At 43.5% G+C, this 19,332-nt stretch overlaps 1 protein-coding gene and 1 long non-coding RNA gene across 3 annotated transcripts in view; one reads left to right on the top strand and one right to left on the bottom strand.

Annotated features, from left to right (window-relative positions):
• Positions 1-12,237, bottom strand: part of LOC147028770 (uncharacterized) — a 90,359-nt gene extending 78,122 nt beyond the window's left edge. For both annotated transcript variants that reach the window (XR_015057714.1, XR_015057715.1), the window contains exons 1-2: positions 12,118-12,237; positions 10,182-10,370 (exon numbers count right to left, since the gene is read on the bottom strand). This is a non-coding gene — a long non-coding RNA (uncharacterized LOC147028770). The remainder of the gene's footprint in view (positions 1-10,181; positions 10,371-12,117) is intronic.
• A 142-nt stretch (positions 12,238-12,379) lies between these two features.
• SLC30A6 (solute carrier family 30 member 6) overlaps positions 12,380-19,332 on the top strand; it is a 76,301-nt gene continuing 69,348 nt past the window's right edge. Inside the window, exons 1-2 of the mRNA XM_085879487.1 lie at positions 12,380-12,589; positions 19,050-19,093. Of these exons, the coding sequence (XP_085735613.1) occupies positions 12,427-12,589; positions 19,050-19,093 (207 nt within the window). The 5' untranslated portion in view covers positions 12,380-12,426. The remainder of the gene's footprint in view (positions 12,590-19,049; positions 19,094-19,332) is intronic.

Here is a 19,332-nt window from a genome sequence, read left to right as displayed (position 1 = left end):
GGGTGATTGGGTGAATTAAACTCAACATGACGACATGTGGAACAAGTGAGGATAAATGAAAATGTAATTGATATCCCGTCAGATAAAATAACTTTGTCCAATGGACATCAAAGGAATGGACAGACAGAGGTCTCAGATGTATTATCACTAACATCCTCTGTCATTTCTTTGGATACTGCCTCAGCTATTAAAAGGAAGCAGTGAAGCAGTTTATGTGGAAAAGACCTAATTATTGGGGTCATGAATGCAGCCTTTGTGAGCCAATTACGAGATCACATTTCCTCTTTTGCTTTCTTTAAGAAGAGTATCAAATCCGAGCACTTCACCGGAAATATAGTCCATTGTAAATTACTTGAAAGCGAAGCAAAAGTTGTCTCTGCTATGAAAAGGTTAAAACCCCAATTCTTAGGCAAGTGAATACAAAGTTTGTGTGTCTGTGTGTGGGGTTTTTTTTTTTTTTCATCGACTATGTCCATTAAAATTGATCCTTCCTCCAGTAAACCGGTTTTCTCCCATTTGATTGCATTTAATTGTGATGTGCAATATGAGAGACGACTCAGGAAATGTATTGTACTTATGCGATCAAATTCAATGTGCTAAATTTCATTACCTGGCTGTATAATTTTTTGATTACAGGTACATGTGCAAAGCAAGATGAATGTTTTATAAGGAAGATCAGTTTATCCCTTATGGCTGGTATTAGGTAGGCCAGAGGGGTGCGCACTTGCCTTTGAGTTTAAAAAGAGCATCTCTTACTCATAATTTCTTTCGTTCTTCTTTTCTTTATTTCTCTCTTTATTTTTTTTAATCTCCACCACCAAAGGTGGACGGGGGTCCTGTTTTCACCCCTGTCTGTCTGTTTGTCTGTGAGCAGGATATCTCAAGAAGTTGTAGACGGATTCAGACGAAGTTTTGTGGACAGGTTGGGCATGTGACAAGGAAGGTTTCATTGAATTTTATGTGAAGATCCGAATCCGAATACGATAAATTTTTTTAATTTTTTAAGTGATTCTTCAGACGGAACCAAAAACGATATCCAGTGCCTATAGAAAGTCTACTCCCCCCATTCAAAATTTTCACCTTTTGTTGCCTTATAACCTGGAATTAAATTACATTAAATAGGACATTTTCTACCTTTATTTCCACATCGTAACCCATAAAGTCCAAGTGAAAAACAAATTCTCCACATTTCAGAAAATTAATTATAAATACAAAACTAGAATATCTTGGTTGGATAAGTGTCCCTCTCCCTTGTAATAGCAATTGTAACTTGGCTCAGGTGCAGCCAATCACCATCAAAATCACACACCAAGTTAATTGGCCTCCACCTGTGTTAAATTGGAGTGATTCTGATTTTTACCTCCGCCACCGAAGGTGAAGGAGATTATGTTTTTACCCCTCTCTGTTGGGTGGTCGCTAGAGTACCCTTATTTTCACTTTTTCTGTCTGTCTGTATGTATGTTTGCGTGTTTGTTTGTGATGGACAGCTCTGGAGGCCAGAGGAGTCAACCAATTTTGATGAAACTTGACAGGTAGGTTCATACCAGGATCTAGTTCTCTGCTTTTGAGCAACGTTGCTATGGACACCACCGTTGCCTAGCAATGGGACTTTGAAATTTTGAAAAATCCTAAAAAATTAATTTTTTCAAAAATCTGCTTCCAGGCTTTTATGCGCACTATAAGAAACCTCTTTGTCAAAAATTTTCAGCCCGATCCGTCAAAAACTGTATGACAAGTATGCAGTTATGTCGCGACCACCCATGTCGCCTACCGGCTTGTTTCTCTGTGTTTGTGCAAGATGTCTCAAAAAGTTATGGATGGATCTGGATGAAATTTGGTGGGTAGGTTGTGTGACAAGGACGAAATGCTTAGATTTTGGTGAAGATCCGGATCAGGATCCGACGACTAGAATTTTATAAGTGATTCTTCTTAACCATTGAGAAATCGGGCCAACAACGATATATAGCACGATATCTCAAAAAGTTGTGGACAGATTCGGATGAAACTTGGTGGACAGGTTGGGTATATGACAAGGACAAATTGATTACATTTTGCTGAACATCCGAATCCGGATCTGGATGCGAGAACTATATAATTGTCAAAGTGCTTCTTCACCATTGAGAGATAGGGCCAAAATTGATATATAGCATGATATTTCAAAAATGCATTGGGCTCGATATATTCTCGTGGATCAGGTACAATGTGGTGGAGGTATGCGCTCTACCAAGTGTCCTTCTAGTTTCAGAATAAAATCAGCTGTTCCTGGAGGTTTCCTCTGCTGGGTGGTGCGTTTCACAGCAAAGACTCAACCATGAGCACCAAGAAGCTTTCAAAAGACCTTCAGGATAAAGTTGTGGAAAAGCAAAGATCAGGGGATGGGTATAAAAAATATTTTAAAGGCCTTGAATATCTTTTGGAGCACCGTCAAGACAATCGTTACGAAGTGGAAGACAGATGGTACCACCAAGACCCTGCCTAGATCAGGCCGTCCCTGCAACATGGATGACCAAACAAGGAGGAGACTGATCAGAGAAGCCGCCAAGAGGCCAATGGGAAGTTTGAAAGAGCTGCATGCCTTTATGACAAAGACTGGTCACCGTATGCATGTGACAACAATATCTCAAACACTCCACAAGTCTGGCCTGCCTGGTAGGGTGGCAAGAAGGAAGCCATTACTCCAAAAAGTGCACCTTGAGTCCTGTTTGGTGTATGCAAAAAAACACTCCGGAGATTCTGAAGTTTTGTGGTCTGACGAAACCAAGATGGAACTTTTTGGCTTCAATGCAAAACGTTATATTTGGTGCAAACCCAACACAGCACGTCACCCAAAGAACACCATTCCTCCTGTGAAGCATGGTGGTGGCAGCATCATGTTTATGGGGATGTTTCTCATCAGCACAGACTGGCACACTTGTCAGGATAGAAGGGAAAATGGATGGAGCAAAATGCAGAAAAATCCGAGAAGAAAACCTGCTGCCCTCTGCAAGAAAGCTGAAATTGGGACGTAAGTTCACCTTTCAGCATGATAACGACCAGAAGCACACAGCCAGAGCTACACTGGAGTGGCTAAGGAACAAAAATATAAATGTCCTTGAGTGGCCCAGTCAGAGCCCCGACCTAAATCCAATCAAAAATCTGTGTCATGACTTGAAGATTGCTGTCGATCATTGCTCCCCACACAACTTGACTGAGCTTGAACAGTTTTGTACCGGAGAATTGGCAAATATTGTCCAATCAAGGTGTGCAGAGGTTGGTAGAGACTTATCCCAACAGACTCACAACTGTAACTGCTGTCAAAGGTACTTCCATCAAGTATTAACTCGGTGGTGAGGGGGCACTTATCCCACCAAGATATTCTCGTTTTGTATGTTTATTAATTTTCTGAAATTTGTCGAATTTGTTTTTCACTTGGAAGTTGTGGGTTATGATGTGTAAATAAAGGTGGGAAAAAATAAATCTGATTTAATGCAACTTAATTCCAGGCTATAAGGAAACAAAGGTGAACATTTTGAAAAGGGGTATAGACCTTCTTTAGGCACTGGATAGCATGATATGTCAAAACGTTGTGGACAAGTTGGGACAAAACTTGGCAGATGAGTTGGGTAGGTGAGGAGAACAAGCGGATTAGATTTTGGTTCAGGTCCAGGTCCAGATCCAGCCTTTCAGTGGGATACAAAACGTAAACTGTTCCGCCTGGTCGAGGTATGCGCTCTATAGGGTGCCATCCAAGTTCTCTTTCATTACCTCTGCCATCGAAGGTGGAATGAGGTTATGTTTTCACCTCTGTCTGTTTGTTACTTGGCGAAATTATTTTTTTTGCCAATTATGTTGGTCTGTAGAATTTGTCTGTCTGTCCGTCTGTTTGTCACGATTTTGGCCACAGTTTTTAAGCAATTGTTTTGAAATTTTTTGTATATTTAGTTGACTGGTCAAGGACAGCAACGCATAATTTTGGTGAAAATTCGAATCCGGATCCAGATCTGAGAATATTAAAACTGATTCTTCACCATTGACAATTGCACCAATAAGGATATACTCTATAGCACAATATCTCAAAATGTTATGGATGGATTCCGCAGAAACTTTGTGGACAGGTTGGGTGTGTGAAACGGACGAATTGATTCAACTTTGGTGAAGATCCGAATCTGGATCCGGATTGGAGAATTTATAACTGAATCTTCACCATTGAGAGATGGGGCCAAAAACGATATATTGCATGATATTTCAAAAAGTTGTGGACGGTTTATGACAAAACTAAGTAGATGAGTTGGGAAGGTGATAATAACAAGTCAATTTGATTTTGGTTAAGGCATGGATGCAGATTCGTAAGGCACAGAGTTGCAACCAATACCGGAATCCTCTTGATGACTCCGTATTTACCTATGCTGGTTCCTCCTTATGATTCCAGCTTTTCCTATTCAGATTTCTCCTGATGATCCCATCTTTCCCTATTCAGGTTCCTCCTGATGACTCCATATTTCCCTACTCTGGTTCCTCCTGTGACTCCATCTTTCCCTATTCTGGTTCCTCCTGATGACTCCATCTTTCGCTATTCGGGTTCTTCCGAATGACTCCATATTTCCCTACTCTGGTTCCTCCTGATGACTCCATCTTTCCCTACTCGGGTTCCTCCTGATGACTCCATCTTTCCCTACTCTGGTTCCTCCTGATGACTCTTTCTTTCCCAACTCTGGTTCCTCCTGATGACTCCATCTTTCCCTACTCTGGTTCCTCCTGATGACTCCATCTTTCACTACTCTGGTTCCTCCTGAAGACTCCATCTTTCCCTACTCTGGTTCCTCCTGATGACTTTCTTTCCCTATTTAGGTTCCTCCTGATGAATCCATCTTTTCCCATTCAGATTTCTCCTGATGACTCAATCTTTCACTATTCAGGTTCCTCCTGATGACTCCATATTTCCCTACTCTGGTTCCTCCTGATGACTCCATCTTTCCCTACTCTTGTTCCTCCTGATGACTCCATCTTTCGCTATTCAGGTTCTTCCTAATGACTCCATCTTTCCTGATGCAGGTTCCTCTTGATGACTCCGTCTTTCCCTATTCAGGTTCCGCCTGATTACTCCATCTTTCCCTATTCAGGTTCCTCCTGATGACTCCGTCTTTCCCTATTCAGCTTCCGCCTGATGACTCCATCTTTCCCTATTCAGGTTCCTCCTAATGACTCCATCTTTCGCTATTCAGGTTCTTCCTAATGACTCCAGATTTCCCTACTCTGGTTCCTCCTGATGACTCCATCTTTCCCTACTCTGGTTCCTCCTGAGGACTCCATCTTTTCCTATTCTCTTTCCTCTTGATGACTCCATCTTTCGCTATTCAGGTTCCTCCTGATGACTCCATATTTCCCTACTCTGGTTCCTCCTGATGACTATCTTTTTGCCATTCAGGTTCCTGCTGATGACTCTATCTTTCCCCATTCAGGTTCCTCCTGAGGACTCCATCTTTTCCTATTCTCTTTCCTCTTGATGACTCCATCTTTCGCTATTCAGGTTCCTCCTGATGACTCCATATTTCCCTACTCTGGTTCCTCCTGATGACTATCTTTTTGCCATTCAGGTTCCTGCTGATGACTCTATCTTTCCCCATTCAGGTTCCTCCTGATGACTCCATCAGTTCCTATTCTGTTTCCTCTTGATGACTCCATCTTTCCCTATTCAGGTTCCTCCTGATCACTCCATCTTTTGCTATTCAGGTTCTTCCTAATGACTCCATATTTCCCTACTCTGGTTCCTCCTGATGACTATCTTTCCCTATTTGGGTTCCTCCTGATGACTCCATCTTTTCCCATTCAGATTCCTCCTGATGACTCCGATGCTGTTTTTGTTCTTTTGTTTTGTATTTTATTATCACAGGCACCCTGAGCAATTACAAATTCCTTCCATGGACACCAACGTCAAACCAAAAACGTTCCCCAGCCGACCCGACAAGAAGGTAGGAATAATTGGAGTTATTAAAGAAACACGTAGTAGTAGCCATCGTAGTAGTTGTTTATCCTCTATTTTTGTTTTTATTTATTTTTTAAAATTATCTAAGGCTGAAGCAGAGCTTGTTCATATGCAGGATATTCCAATTGGTCGGTGTACTTTTAAAATGAATTACAGTATGAGACAATGGACAAGTCCAAACAGGAAATGGGATTAATATCTGGGATTGCAGCTTCAGGAGTCATTTTCTCAGTGGTGAACAGAAGCATGATGCTGTCTTTTTATTTCTTCTTCAATAATCCCACTTGAACTGTTATTACAACCTCTTGAAACAGCACTTGGGACACAATATTTATTACATTTAGTGTACAATCTCCCCTCTTGGAATCCATCGAATTTCGTTCAGTTATAGGAAAGTTTCATTTTGGACGAGATGATCTAGATTTGAGATTGTTTTCAACTGGTCTTGTATTTACTGAGGAATGTTAAACATCAATCGATGTCGATACAAATGTCGATATAAACAAAGGCTCTCTCTCTCTCTCTCTCTCTCTCTCTCTCTCTCTCTCTCTCTCTCTCTCTCTCTCTCTCTCTCTCTCTCTCTGTGTCTCTTTGTGTGTCTCTCTGTGTCTCTCTGTGTCTCTCTGTGTCTCTCTGTCTCTCTCTGTCTCTCTCTCTCTCTCTCTCTCTCTCTCTCTCTCTCTTGTCTCTCTCTCTCTCTCTCTCTCTCTCTCTCTCTCTCTCTCTCTCTCTCTCTCTCTCTCTCTCTCTCAGAAATTGCATCTTTGCCTTTTAAGTGACGAAGAACGCCCAATATGAAATTATTTACTGTGAACTGGTAAATGATGCCGGTGTTTGAAGCTCTGCTACTCCCCGCTGTACCCAAATGTCTCCTCTGGGGGTTCGCGGGTTCTCTTGAGCCATTGAACCCAAGACATTAGTCAGCTCTCAGGTGTCACCTGGAAATGCGTTCGTACACATAAGTGTCAGCATTAAAGTGGCCAGTTAATTTGATTAGTCATCTACTTTACAGCTCAAGATGGTTTTGTTTTGCTCTCCCAGCCGCTTTCCCAGCATGAGGACAGAGAGCCATTATTTCTCGGAAAGTTGTCTCACATCCGTTTGTACCACGTTAACGTTTCATATTTCAAAGATCCTCATTGAGAATGAAGTTCATGTTTAAGATGGAAAACCTGAACAAAGACAAGTGCATTTTCCACTCTATAGTATAATGCAGGGCTCAAAGGTAGTACCAGAAGCAATTATCTTTGTCATAGGATCTTCATTGTGGAGTCCCCCTTGTCCACAAGCACCGGTGAATGTCTGAGATACGCTCGTCTTTGATCAGCTTCTCTGTGGAACCACAAAGCAATTTCCAGGTAACTGTTCGAAACACAAATCCTACTGTGTCGTTCAGGAGATGTATTGTACCTGAAATGAAGGAGACCATTGTGTTTGCCATGTTACCCTTTCAGCAGCTCTCTTTGACAGTTGACTCAACATGACATTCCAATTATTGATCTAAACTGATACCACCCACCTTCAGGTATTTTGTATATTCCCCCCCCCCCCCCCCCGGTGTCTGAGGTTCATGGAGGAGATTGTACTGATGGTGTATGCGAATGAAATACAGGAGCAGGAAATTAGGATCGACACACGATTACTTTTACAAACATTAGGACATTCGGAGAGAATGGACAAATCAAAACATGATATGGGATTTGAGCATGGCATGATCGCGGTCAGGGATGTGATCCATTAGATGGGAATGCCAAATCGACCAATCCAGAATGAACATGGCATCAAGGAGCCATATACTTCATATATACACATCTATTCACAAGTTGCATATAATTGAGGATGGTGGGTCAGCCCAACCATTCCAGGCAGAATTAAAACTTGAAACATTTGTTGCGTATCTCTCTGTACATTGCCATCGGCTTCCCAACTTAGACACCATTGTCAGCTGTTGCACTGCATGTTGTTTACATTGTGATAAGTGATGGTGGATGGGCATGACCGGTTTTCCTTCATCCTAAATTTCTTTGTATTTCTCGTAAATCCTGTGCTCTTAAATAACTGAAAAAAGAAAGAAAGAAACAGTGACAAAGTAGTAAAACAAGAATATCCTTATACCAAAATAGCATTTGTACATCAGGTCAGCAGGTACAGTATGTGCAATATGGCACACACTTGTGCCTAGTCTGTTTGCCACCCGTATATGTTCTGTACTAAACCTTGTTGTAATGAGAAGTGTATTGTTTTTTGATGGTTTCGTACTCACATGGGTCCATAGAGAAAATTTGGCTTGGTTGCCGAAGCGGAAACCTTGGGGAACTCCGCTAGTTTGCATAAATCCAAGATGGTCAACACGGACGGGGGTGGAATATAACTTTTCAACCAATTAACTCACAATCACGTGTGATACCTTTTTTCTGTATAATTTGACCTGAGGAATCGATTTCTGAGGTCAAATTTGTGATTTGGGGTCAATTCAAGGTCAAAGGTGAAGTTCAAGGTCTTTTTCGGCCAAAAATGAAATAAAATAATAATAATGACATTTTCAGAGCGATGGTGGTGAAGCGTTTATTCAGTAACGTCGATCACTCCCATTCATCATCACAGCCGAATGCAAGATCAAGATGTTGAGTTTCCTCGTCATCTTCCACATCTGCTTCTCTTTCCTCTTCCATTTCATCTTGGTCTTCGTCTCCTGTCTTGAACGGGTTGAAGCAGGCGTCACGACAAACACAAGCGTAATACACAGTGCATGATATCTTTCCATGGTGACAGCTGCAACGTTCGGTGCCACACGCCTTCACCGCCGCTTTCACCGCACCACACTACATCCATGAGATCTTGGGGTCCTGGGGGCTCACTGGAGGTTGCTGGTACTGGGGTGCCATCTTTTATTTCCCACCCATACTTCATGATGTCAAGTTCAGGTGGAGCCTGCTGGTCAGCAGATTTTGCAAGTATGGTCTGCATCCCTTGCTTAGCGCGGCCATACTCCAGCATACCTGCGGGATGAGGTTGCTGGAATTCATGTGAGAGGACATGGGTAGTGCGTCGACCATTGGGTGTGAATACCTGGAGATCGAAGTTGTCAAACCACGCGAAGATGACGCCGACGGTTCTACACAACCCCATGAACTGGTGGAGAACCTGTGCATTGTCACCTCGTAGACGAGCGGCCAATTTTTGGAATCTCATGGCCTCATCGTACGAGGTCGTGAAGCCATGTTCATGAAGGGGTTTGAGAAGTTCGGAACTGCCATGCCGGTGCAACAGTTTGACGGCCAGTCCTAATGTTGTCTGATTTCTGGTTCATGTAACTTGACTCTGAATTGACTGGCTCAGGCTCAGAGATTTCTTGGTCACTTTACCACCGGAGACCAGGTCCGAAACCAACTTCAACAAACTTGGGCTGGTTTCCTTGATTGTGTTGGCCTGTGTAAACTCTGATAGGTCATTATTGGCACTGCTGTACTTGACCGACCGTGCCTCATGCTGGATCTGCCTCACCACGGAAGCAATGCTCCTCTCATACGTATCATCTACCTTAACTATCTTGAGACTTTTAGCAACGGACTCATGGAAACCAACAATGGCAGCACAGCCATCTACCCGAACAACGATAACATCCTTACTCATGCAGTCAGTCAACTTGTTTAACATGTCACGTCGAGCGAGCTTGCCACCTCGATCCGAGTACAGGAAATGCAGTTCAACATTATTCCATATTCTGGACCTGTTGGTTCATGTACTCAATGACTTCCTTCAGAGCATTTTCATCTGCACGACCAGTTGGCAAATCGGCATATGTGGGGACTTTCGTGAAACTGTTATAGCAGCGGACGTGGTACTTGCACTCAGCAGAAGGTCGATCAAAAACAAAAGCAAGGTGCAACTTGACCCTTCTCGCGACATCATCATTACGCTGCTCAGCAACATCAAGGAGCATATCTTTCATAGTTGGGAGTGGGTTACGTTCTGTGTCAAAACGTTCTTTGGTCATATACTCACGAACGCGGTCCCATCTTTCTGGGTGTCTTATCATCAATGGGTAAACATTCCTCACTACAGAACATACAATCACATTTGTATTCAAACACACCTTTGTCAGCTACCTTTGTATGAGGCCTTGTAGTTGTCCTTGCACCCTCATCTTTAGCCTTTCTTTTCTGTGACTTTCTCACTCTCTCAATTTTCTCTTTTGATGTACAAGTACAGTACCAACCTTTGTGGCAAGCGATGCTTGCCGCATCTCCACCAACATCAATAATGTTCTGTAGCTCAGCCTGCAGCTCCCCATCTCCATGGGATTTGGCACACAAGATGAGCTTCTTGATCCCGATCTCAGTGAATTTCGTTTCTTCTTCATGACACACTGGAGGAAGACACCTTGAGTCAGCCATCATACGTTTCTCTGAAAAGAAGAAGAGGTGAGATTAGAATCAATGGGATCGTTCATCAACTGTCGAGTAGGAGTGATCTGCATTTGATGCAGGGGTCAAAACGTTTTAAACCCCTCAATAGTCCAAAAATGAGACGGGACGCCCGGTTTCTCTGAAATCAGACGGGACGTCCAGATTCTCTGAAATCAGACGGGACGTCCGGTTTCTCTGAAATTAGATGGGACGTCCAGATTTTCTGAAATCAGAAGGTACGCCCCATTTCTCTGAAATCAGACGGGACGTCCGGTTTCTCTGAAATCAGACGGGACGTCCAGATTTTCTGAAATCAGACGGTACGCCCCATTTCTCTGAAATCAGACAGGACGCCCTGTTTCTCTGACATCAGATGGGACGCCCGGTTTCTCTGAAATTAGATGGGACGTCCAGATTCTCTGAAATCAGACGGGACGTCCAGATTTTCTGAAATCAGACGGTACGCCCCATTTCTCTGAAATCAGACAGGACGCCCTGTTTCTCTGACATCAGATGGGACGCCCGGTTTGGACACCAACTGAAATCAGACGGGATGCCCCGTTTGGACACCGACTCTGAAATTGTCTCACATCATGTGAAGCATGCATACTTTTCCATTAAATTGTTACATTTTGATAAACATTACAGTTTCTAACTAATTTTCTCAGTTGTTGCTCTGAAACAGGAAAACTCAGCCTGTATGTGACGTTTTCCACGTGCATATGTGAACAAGGACAAATGTGTCCAAGAGCCGCGTCACAAAGGTTTAGTCTTCACCAGAAGAAGAACAACAACGCGCTCACCCGCATGCATGTAGATTTAAGGAAGAAGAAGAAGAAGAAGAAGAAGAAGAAGAAGAAGAAGAAGAAGAAGAAGAAGAAGAAGAAGAAGAAGAAGAAGAAGAAGAAGAAGAAGAAGAAAAAGAAGAAGAAGAAGAAGAAGAAGAAGAAGAAGAAGAAGAAGAACAAGAAGAAGAAGAAGAAGAAGAAGAAGAAGAAGAAGAAGAAGAAGAAGAAGAAGAAGAAGAAGAAGAAGAAGAAGAAGAAGAAGAAGAAGAAGAAGAAGAAGAAGAAGAAGAAGAAGAAGAAGAAGAAGAAGAAGAAGCTCTCTTCGAGCCAGCGTTTGCAACGCGACGAGGCTAAAAACAAATTCCACAAAGGCTGTTTTTCAGATGACTGTCACTGATGGCTCTCGAGGAATGCACATTCGCCTCGAAGCTGTCTCGCCTGGGTTCAAATCCCGACCCAGCTATAAACTGCCGTCCCGGTGTCTGTCAGGGTGATTCATCAATGCGTTCGCTGTCCCTCGGATGGACGTGAAACTGAGTGTCCCGTCCGCTGGCATTAATTGGTGGATGTTAAAGATCCCACGGTGTACTTTGTGAAGAGTAGGCAAGCTGTCGCCGGCATCCTAAACAAATTTCAAATTCCTGCCTTAACCAGCAGAGGGCATTACATGAGCGACACAGCCACGTTTCCCAGCAGCATTGTGCTTCTCTCGCAATAAGAAGAAGAATATGAATATGAAGAAGAAGAATATGAAGAAGAAGAATATGAAGAAGAAGAATATGAAGAAGAAGAATATGAAGAAGAAGAATATGAATAGGAAGAAGAAGAACTATTTACGTCTTCCGTGTTTGCTTTAAACTAAGCATCAGAAACAGACTTCATGTCACAGTCCGACGTTCCTTGGAACTTCAGGTAATACTCTATTTAAAGAGGAATAAGATTATAAAATTTAAATCACCGTGTGCAGCAACACGAGCGAACTCTTCCGTGGTAGTTTATATTCATCGTACATTGCCTTTGTGATGTCCAGGAGAGCTGTTCTTCAGACGGAGTATTTACGGTGGTGTGTTTCACAATAATCCGCAGCTCAACCGTCATCACTCCTTTTCAGCAGATGAAGAAGAAGAAGAAGAATTTTTGTGTGAAGAAAATAATTTCAGCAAATAATTTTTTTTGTGAAGAAGAATCAGTGGGAAGCAAATGAATCCGAGGTGAGACATGTATTCGGCGCCGAGAGGACGGACGGAAGTGTTTGTTGTGAGTCCGAATGGCGTCGTCCACGTCTCCTTTCCTCGGCGCTGATTTCTTACCGCGCAGGCTGGGTCCGAAACCCGATGTGGTGCCCACCGAGGTTATTGAGCGTAAAACGGCGCCCTGTGGTGGCCAACCACCGGACATGGTCACCGTGAACATCCCACACGTGGGTTCAGGTACTGCAGCACATCTGTTCAAACGTTGTGTCATAGTCCCAATGCACAGCGCGGGGCCCTTTCCTCCGTTCATGAAGGTTTTGTTTCATTTGTTGTCTTTGGCAATCAATTAATTAATTTTCTTCCGCATAATTATATATATATATATATATATATATATATATATATACATGTATATATTGTTACGGATTTGGAAACCTTGTGCACACAAACAGCCAGAGTCCCCGTAGTTCAGTTATTTCGATAAGTATGTGTTTATAGTTAGAATCCCTCCTTCTGTCTAATGGGAATTTCGTGTGTGCACAACGAGTTATTTTTTTAGTTAGGTTTTTACAACTACAACAACAACAACAACGCCACCGTCCCTCACTCGACCCAGTCGCCATTGCCCACATGTTTTTGGCTGAGGGCGTGGGCAGAGCCTCCGTCGCTTCAGATCGAGGCTCCGCCCCAAGGAATGGCATGGACCGTTTCCTCCAGCCAATGAGCGGAGGGCGAGCACCACACGCGCGCCCTGGCCAATCGGGAGGCTGACCACGAGTCGTCCGACAAACCCTCGTCGAATCGGGAGGCGAGGGGCGACAAAATAAACCCCTTCCACCTCAAGAGAGAAAAAAAAGAGACGAGAGGAAGGCAGACAGGAGTGATCGAGGCGACTGCTTAGCATCAGGAGTGTTGGTGGCGATTGCGGCGCGGGCTGTGGTGGTTGAGCGGTCTGCAGTCTTGGTGGCGATTGCGGTCTGTGGTCGTGGTTGAGCGGTCTGCAGTTTTGGTGCTGACAATGCCAAGGTCATGGGTTCAAGTCCCACCGTGGTGGTTCGGGTCCGTGTGACCGCACGATGCGGGACAGGTACCCCAGCCCAGCTCTACCGACTAAAGACCCACGGGTCCAGTTTCTTTTGGGTGTGTGTGTCTGTGGGCCCCATCTGTAAGTAGAATCGTTAAGTGCCTTGTTCATTGTACATTACATTAATGCGTGATAACTCTGCTCTGTGTCTCCCTTCCTGATTATCATTTGTCATAAACCCATGTTAAATGTACCAGCTCGTTTTCTGTGCTTTCTCCCATTGACCTAGCAAGGTGCGTATTGAGAAATAGTAAGGCCGTTCGTGCCGTAAATTGTTCATTTGGTCCGGCGCGACTTTGGTAACTTCCACTCGGTTACGCCAGATCCGAGTCAGTGATAGCGACTCAATTCGGACAAAGTCGGCCGAGGGTGTGGTTTCCCCGGTAGTTGGACGGCGTGAGTAGTTAGGTAAATTGGAATTAGACAATTGGACCCTACCTCACGCTGTCAAAATATTGGTGACCATGGTCCTCTAAGTGACCCGTGACCTTTCGGAGTTGTCCAAGAGTCACGACCTAAATTCCGGGTGTTCGGTGGGAGACGACTCCACTGCTACACCTCGTCGTTTATCGCCACCGAACCCCGGCCCACAAATATATATATATATATATATATATATATATATATATATATATATATATATATATATATATATATATATATGTATCCAAATCGCACCCCCGAACTTGAAGCAGCATGGCACAGATCGAGTCCCATCACAATACTTACTGCATGACCTGATGGCAACAAGTGTTGTCTGCCACAGGAACACATTGTCTCTGCCCTGCTGTTCACCAGTTAGGAAATTTGTAGGACTTCAGGAGTGATAAATTGAAAGAAAGGAGCACAGTGACGCTATAATTGACGTTACACTGACGTCATGCACCAACCCATGGTATGTATTCCGATCATGGTTTTGGATGGGGGTTGATTTGAGTTGCTGGTGAACAGCTATCTTGAAAACTTGGAGGGAAGAATGAAATTGAAGAGAATGTGTAATACATTCCCACAGCTGGGAAAAGGGTGGAACGAATGAGTGGAGGTGAGCAGTGATCCTGGATTTGGACACTTCCTCTACGAGGGGGTTGCTGGTGGACTGCGTATGTCCTGAAGATACATGGGGGGGGGGGGTGGGGGGAGACAAAGCATGGACATTGCAGAGGGTGCAAGATTAGAAAGGAGGTGGTAGAAGACAGTGACCACCGACATGTCTGCGATGGCGAAGTGATCGGCCCATGGACTCTACTTCATCGCAGGAGATTCCAGTAATCTTGAAGGGCTTAGTTTCCATGGCGTCAAGCTAAGCAAGATGTGAGGCAGGAGATCCAGCCCAGAGGAGGGAGCAGAACTCCATCGAGCTTGGCACCGTTCAAACACACAATCCCATCCCTTTTGTACAAAGTACACTTTGAAACTTTGTCTCCGCTATCTAATGCCACTGAAGATTAATCTGCAGCAATTGTTAAAGTTTACATCAAACAAAGTACTGCAATATTACATTAACAGTAGAGAGAGAGCTAGGTGGCTCGTGAATTCTATTAAAAATACGTTTTGTGAGGAAATGATCCATATCCCTCGTAAAAAGTACGGTTGATGGATGGCAAACAGGACGATCAAACATGTTTGATCTGGTGCCGATTTATTTATTTTTGGTTTGAACGATCACTTGAAGTGAATTTCCTTGCAACTCGTAATCTCTCTTCCCAACTCTGTTTCTCATCTGCGGTGATTTCAACTGTTACCACGCCAGCTGGCTGGGCGTTGGCTCGGCATTGCGGCAAAGGCTTTTTGCAACTGTAAAATCTTGCATCCTCACTGTACTGTGTGTGTGTGTGTGTGTGTGTGTGTGTGTGTGTGTGTGTGTGTGTGTGTGTGTGTGTGTGTGTGTGTGTGTGTGTGTGTGTGTGTGTGTGTGTGTGTGTGTGTGTGTGTGTGTGTGTGTGTGTGTGTGTGTGTGTGTGTGTGTGTGTGTGTGTGTGTGTGTGTGTGATTGTCTGTTGTGCTACTGCTCCTACAGTTCTGTGCCAATTACATCCAGACTTGCTGCAGAGGATCTGCATGTAATGACTCCAATGAATGTGTAGGAGTGGTTTTATCTTTACCGATGGTCTTGGGGGCGGGGGGGGCCGCAAATTGCAAATTCTCGATGTGAATGTGTATCGTGTAGCACCGCTCCAGGTGGGGGAGGGTATTACAAGTCTCCACCATTTACAGTCCAGTATTCCTGTCCCCACATTTTCCAGTGCAGTGAGGTGTTTTGAATTGTAAGCAGAAGGGATGTTTTTGTTTCATGCACATAACCCGGGTTGTTATTGGTTTGCGGGTGCCAGCAGTGACCACTATTTTCGTTGTCTGTGTGTCTGTCTGTTTGTGACGCTCTCCAGAGCATAGCTCCGTGACGTTTGATGCGATCTTGATGAAACTTGGACACAAGCTAGATATCATGGTCTAGTTGTGTCTTTTTGTATGAGGTGCGTCCCACGCCCCTTGTGGGCGGAGCCACACCCACTTGAACTTTTTTCTCGCAATTTCATTTCCGAGAAGCTCTGCGTAATGTCCATAAGTACAACATATAAAAAATCCGATTTGATTTGGTCAATTTTGACGGAAGAGATAGGTTTTTACGGTCGGGCTTCCTCAAAAATGCCCTCGAACCATCGTCGCCTCCCGGCTTGTTATTATTTTTCCTATGCAGAGCTGTCAGTTGCCTATACACCGCCCAAATAAAGGTATGCATCAGAAGAGCACGTTGCATGCTTGGAAAAGATCGTCCGTAGGGTGGATATTCTGCTAATTCTGAGTAATTGCAGGAGGCCTTAAAAGGTGAAAATTTATTATTCTACCAAAGCACTTTTTCAGAAATTAACTGTAGTTTCATACCCCAAACAAGTACTGTGCCATCAGCTACCAACCTTACAAATACAGTTTTTTTCACAACAATACATCGGAGAGATACAACTAGCATCAACAATTGTCAGAATCATCCTGGCCTTTCAAATGTATATTTTTGCAGCAAGTTTCACTTGTTCTGCAATTTCAGAATGGCAAGTACGTTGTGGGATTTGTCTCCATCCTGTATTTGTGTGGGAGTTGTATCCTTGAGTATCCCTGCATCAGTTATGGTTTACCTTAAAATCAGATTTTATTGTCAGCTTCATTTGATTTCTCTTTTTCAGCAATTAATGTACAGTAGCTTTGACACTTACAAGGTATGGAGGGAATCCGCCATCGCGGACTAGTATCGGAGAGTGGCACAGGAGGATGAAGGAGACTGGAAGTTGTCAGAAACGGAGAAATACCAGTCGACCAAGCATAAGTGCAGCAGACGTTGAACGAGTGCATCAATCATTTTAACAAAATCCCAGAAAATCAATTTGACACACATGCAGTGAACTGGGACTACCAACCATCACTGTACACAGGATTTTGCATGAAAGACTGAAGCTTTATGCCTCGAAGGTGCAGTTTCTGCAGGAACTCAAACCAAGTGATGGACCCAAATGCAAGGTGTTTGCCTTGGAAATGCTCAGTTGCATAGAGGATGACAAAGATTCCCTGAAAAAGGTCATGTTCACGGACCAATCTTGCTTTCATGTATCGGGGGAGGTCAATCGGCACAATGTGAGGATTTGGGGCTCGAAAACCCCGCACGAGGTCATTGAACACATGCCACAGTCCAAAGGTCAATGTGTGGTGTGGCTTTCTCCATGACTGCTTGGTGCATCTGTTTTTCTTTGTGGAGGATATAGTGACCTCTGTGGAGGATATAGTGACCTCAACAATTTACATGAACATGTTGGAAGGATTCTCCTTCCCACAAATTGAAAACCTGCAACCCTATATCATTTTTCAACAGGACGGCACTCCCCCTCACTGGGCCTTAATCACTCAAGCTGTCCTGAGGCCGAAGTCACATTTGCTCTACGGCGAGGATACGGCGGCCGTACGCCTTCTGAATTGACAGAAACGTGCGGCGGCCGCAGAATTTCTGCGGTGGTCTCAGGGTGGCCCTACGCCGTTTGGCTATCTTTTACAGGCCGTAGGGGTCGCCGTGGAATTGTAACGCGGAATTATAACTTTTTTTCATTTCTACGTTCGCCGTAGCAATTCGGCAAGCCGAAACAAAAGAACTGGTAAAAAAAAAAAAGGAACCCACTCGTTACCGTCTGTCTGGCCGCACGTTTGCCTTAGGGCCTCCCTGCGGTCGCCTTGCGGGCACCTTGCGTCTGCCTTGAAAATTCTATGGCCGCCGCAGGAACGCCCTAAGGTCACCGTGCGACATCAAATCAAAGACCGTACGGCACCCCCACGTTTTCGGTCTCCACAATTTATAAATACGCTGTGCGGCTACCCGAAAAATAAAAACATATGTGACTGCTACATGCACTGCTACAGAAGAGAGAAAAAAAATTTACTTCCTGGTTCTGAGCACACCAGCTCACTCTGATGTTACCGAAATTTATGCACCGTCTAATATGAAAGCGATCATAACTTGGGGCATTGTGTTTATCTATAAATGCGCATAAGAAATCGAGAAATTATGAGAATACATGGTCATCACTCTCCAGAAGCCCGTACATTGTAACCGGTAATGGGGAACGCGGCTGAGCTTCCCTTCCCCATTGGCCATGCCCACGCAACAACGTGTCTTGTCATTTGTTTGGTAAATAAATGGCCATAACTTGGGAGGCACTTGTCCGATTAATATCAAACCTTGAAAAGGCTCATCCTCAGGTCCCCAGCAATATACCTGGCAAGTTTCAATTAGATCGGACCAGTGGTTGTCGAGAAACAGCAGACACACACACACACACACACACACACACACACACACACACACACACACACACACACACACACACACACACACACACACACACACACACACACACACACACACACACACACACACATTGCTGGAATTATAGATAGATGTATTTGAACACTTTAGAACTCAAATCGCCATCCTGTCACTTATAAGAACTTCCAGTTTTGCAGTACTTGGACATGTTAAATAAGGTGGTGTATGAGGATGATGTGTGACTGCTTCAATGGTGCTAAACTGGGGAAAATTTTTTTTAACGATCTGTAAAATCATTATTTTATTTTATTGAAGTATATACTTCAACACTGTGTGGGGTATAGTGTTCAATGAACTCTCCAGTTTTTTCTAAGTCTTGTTTATATATCTGTTGTCTCATGTCTGCTGCTTCCCTTCTGTATTAATTTAAACTCCCTCTTATATTTTGCTCTTCCTTGAGCCATGATTCTGTGTTTTTTTTGTTTGTTATACATTGAATGTACATGTATTGGAGTTTGCTTTCATTAGGCTAATACAAAATATTAATTCAAATACAGATTAACTTGGCTCATATTAAAGGGGCTTAGATGCTGTAAACCTCTGCTGTATGAAAACTTGCTTTGTGAATAATTTATTCACATCATTTGCTTTGGATGTCACAGTCTCTCAGACATTTTGTGAAACCGAAATGCTTTTCTTCGATTTACATACATTTTGCAACTTTCTCATTTTATCATACTTATGTACATTTAATTGTAGTAAAGCATTTTCATTTTTTTCCATGTTTTCTCAAAACACAATGATTTTTGCAGGCCTTGTACAACAGAAGTTGAATTTGGGAAACCAATATGTATCTGTAAGTAATTATTTCTTTTTTGTTATCTATCAAAATTCTTGTTAAAATCATGCAATCAAATTGATGTCTTCCCATCTAAGCTGTAATAATCCTTCTGCATGTGGAGCAATGGATTGATGTGAGAAAGTGTAAGTACAGTAAACCTTCGTCAAACGCAGGGCTTAGGCTCCTGGAAAACGGCGCAATCGGCAAAACCGTGTTATGCAAGCTTCAGACCATGTGGATAAAATTGGGATTGG

Source organism: Eptatretus burgeri, chromosome 4 (genome assembly GCF_056783735.1).
Source record: "Eptatretus burgeri isolate ZD-2024b chromosome 4, Ebu_testis_v1, whole genome shotgun sequence".
Taxonomy (NCBI): Eukaryota; Metazoa; Chordata; class Myxini; order Myxiniformes; family Myxinidae; genus Eptatretus; species Eptatretus burgeri.
Note: the sequence above shows the minus strand (reverse complement) of the source record. Positions and strands in the feature narration are given on the sequence as shown.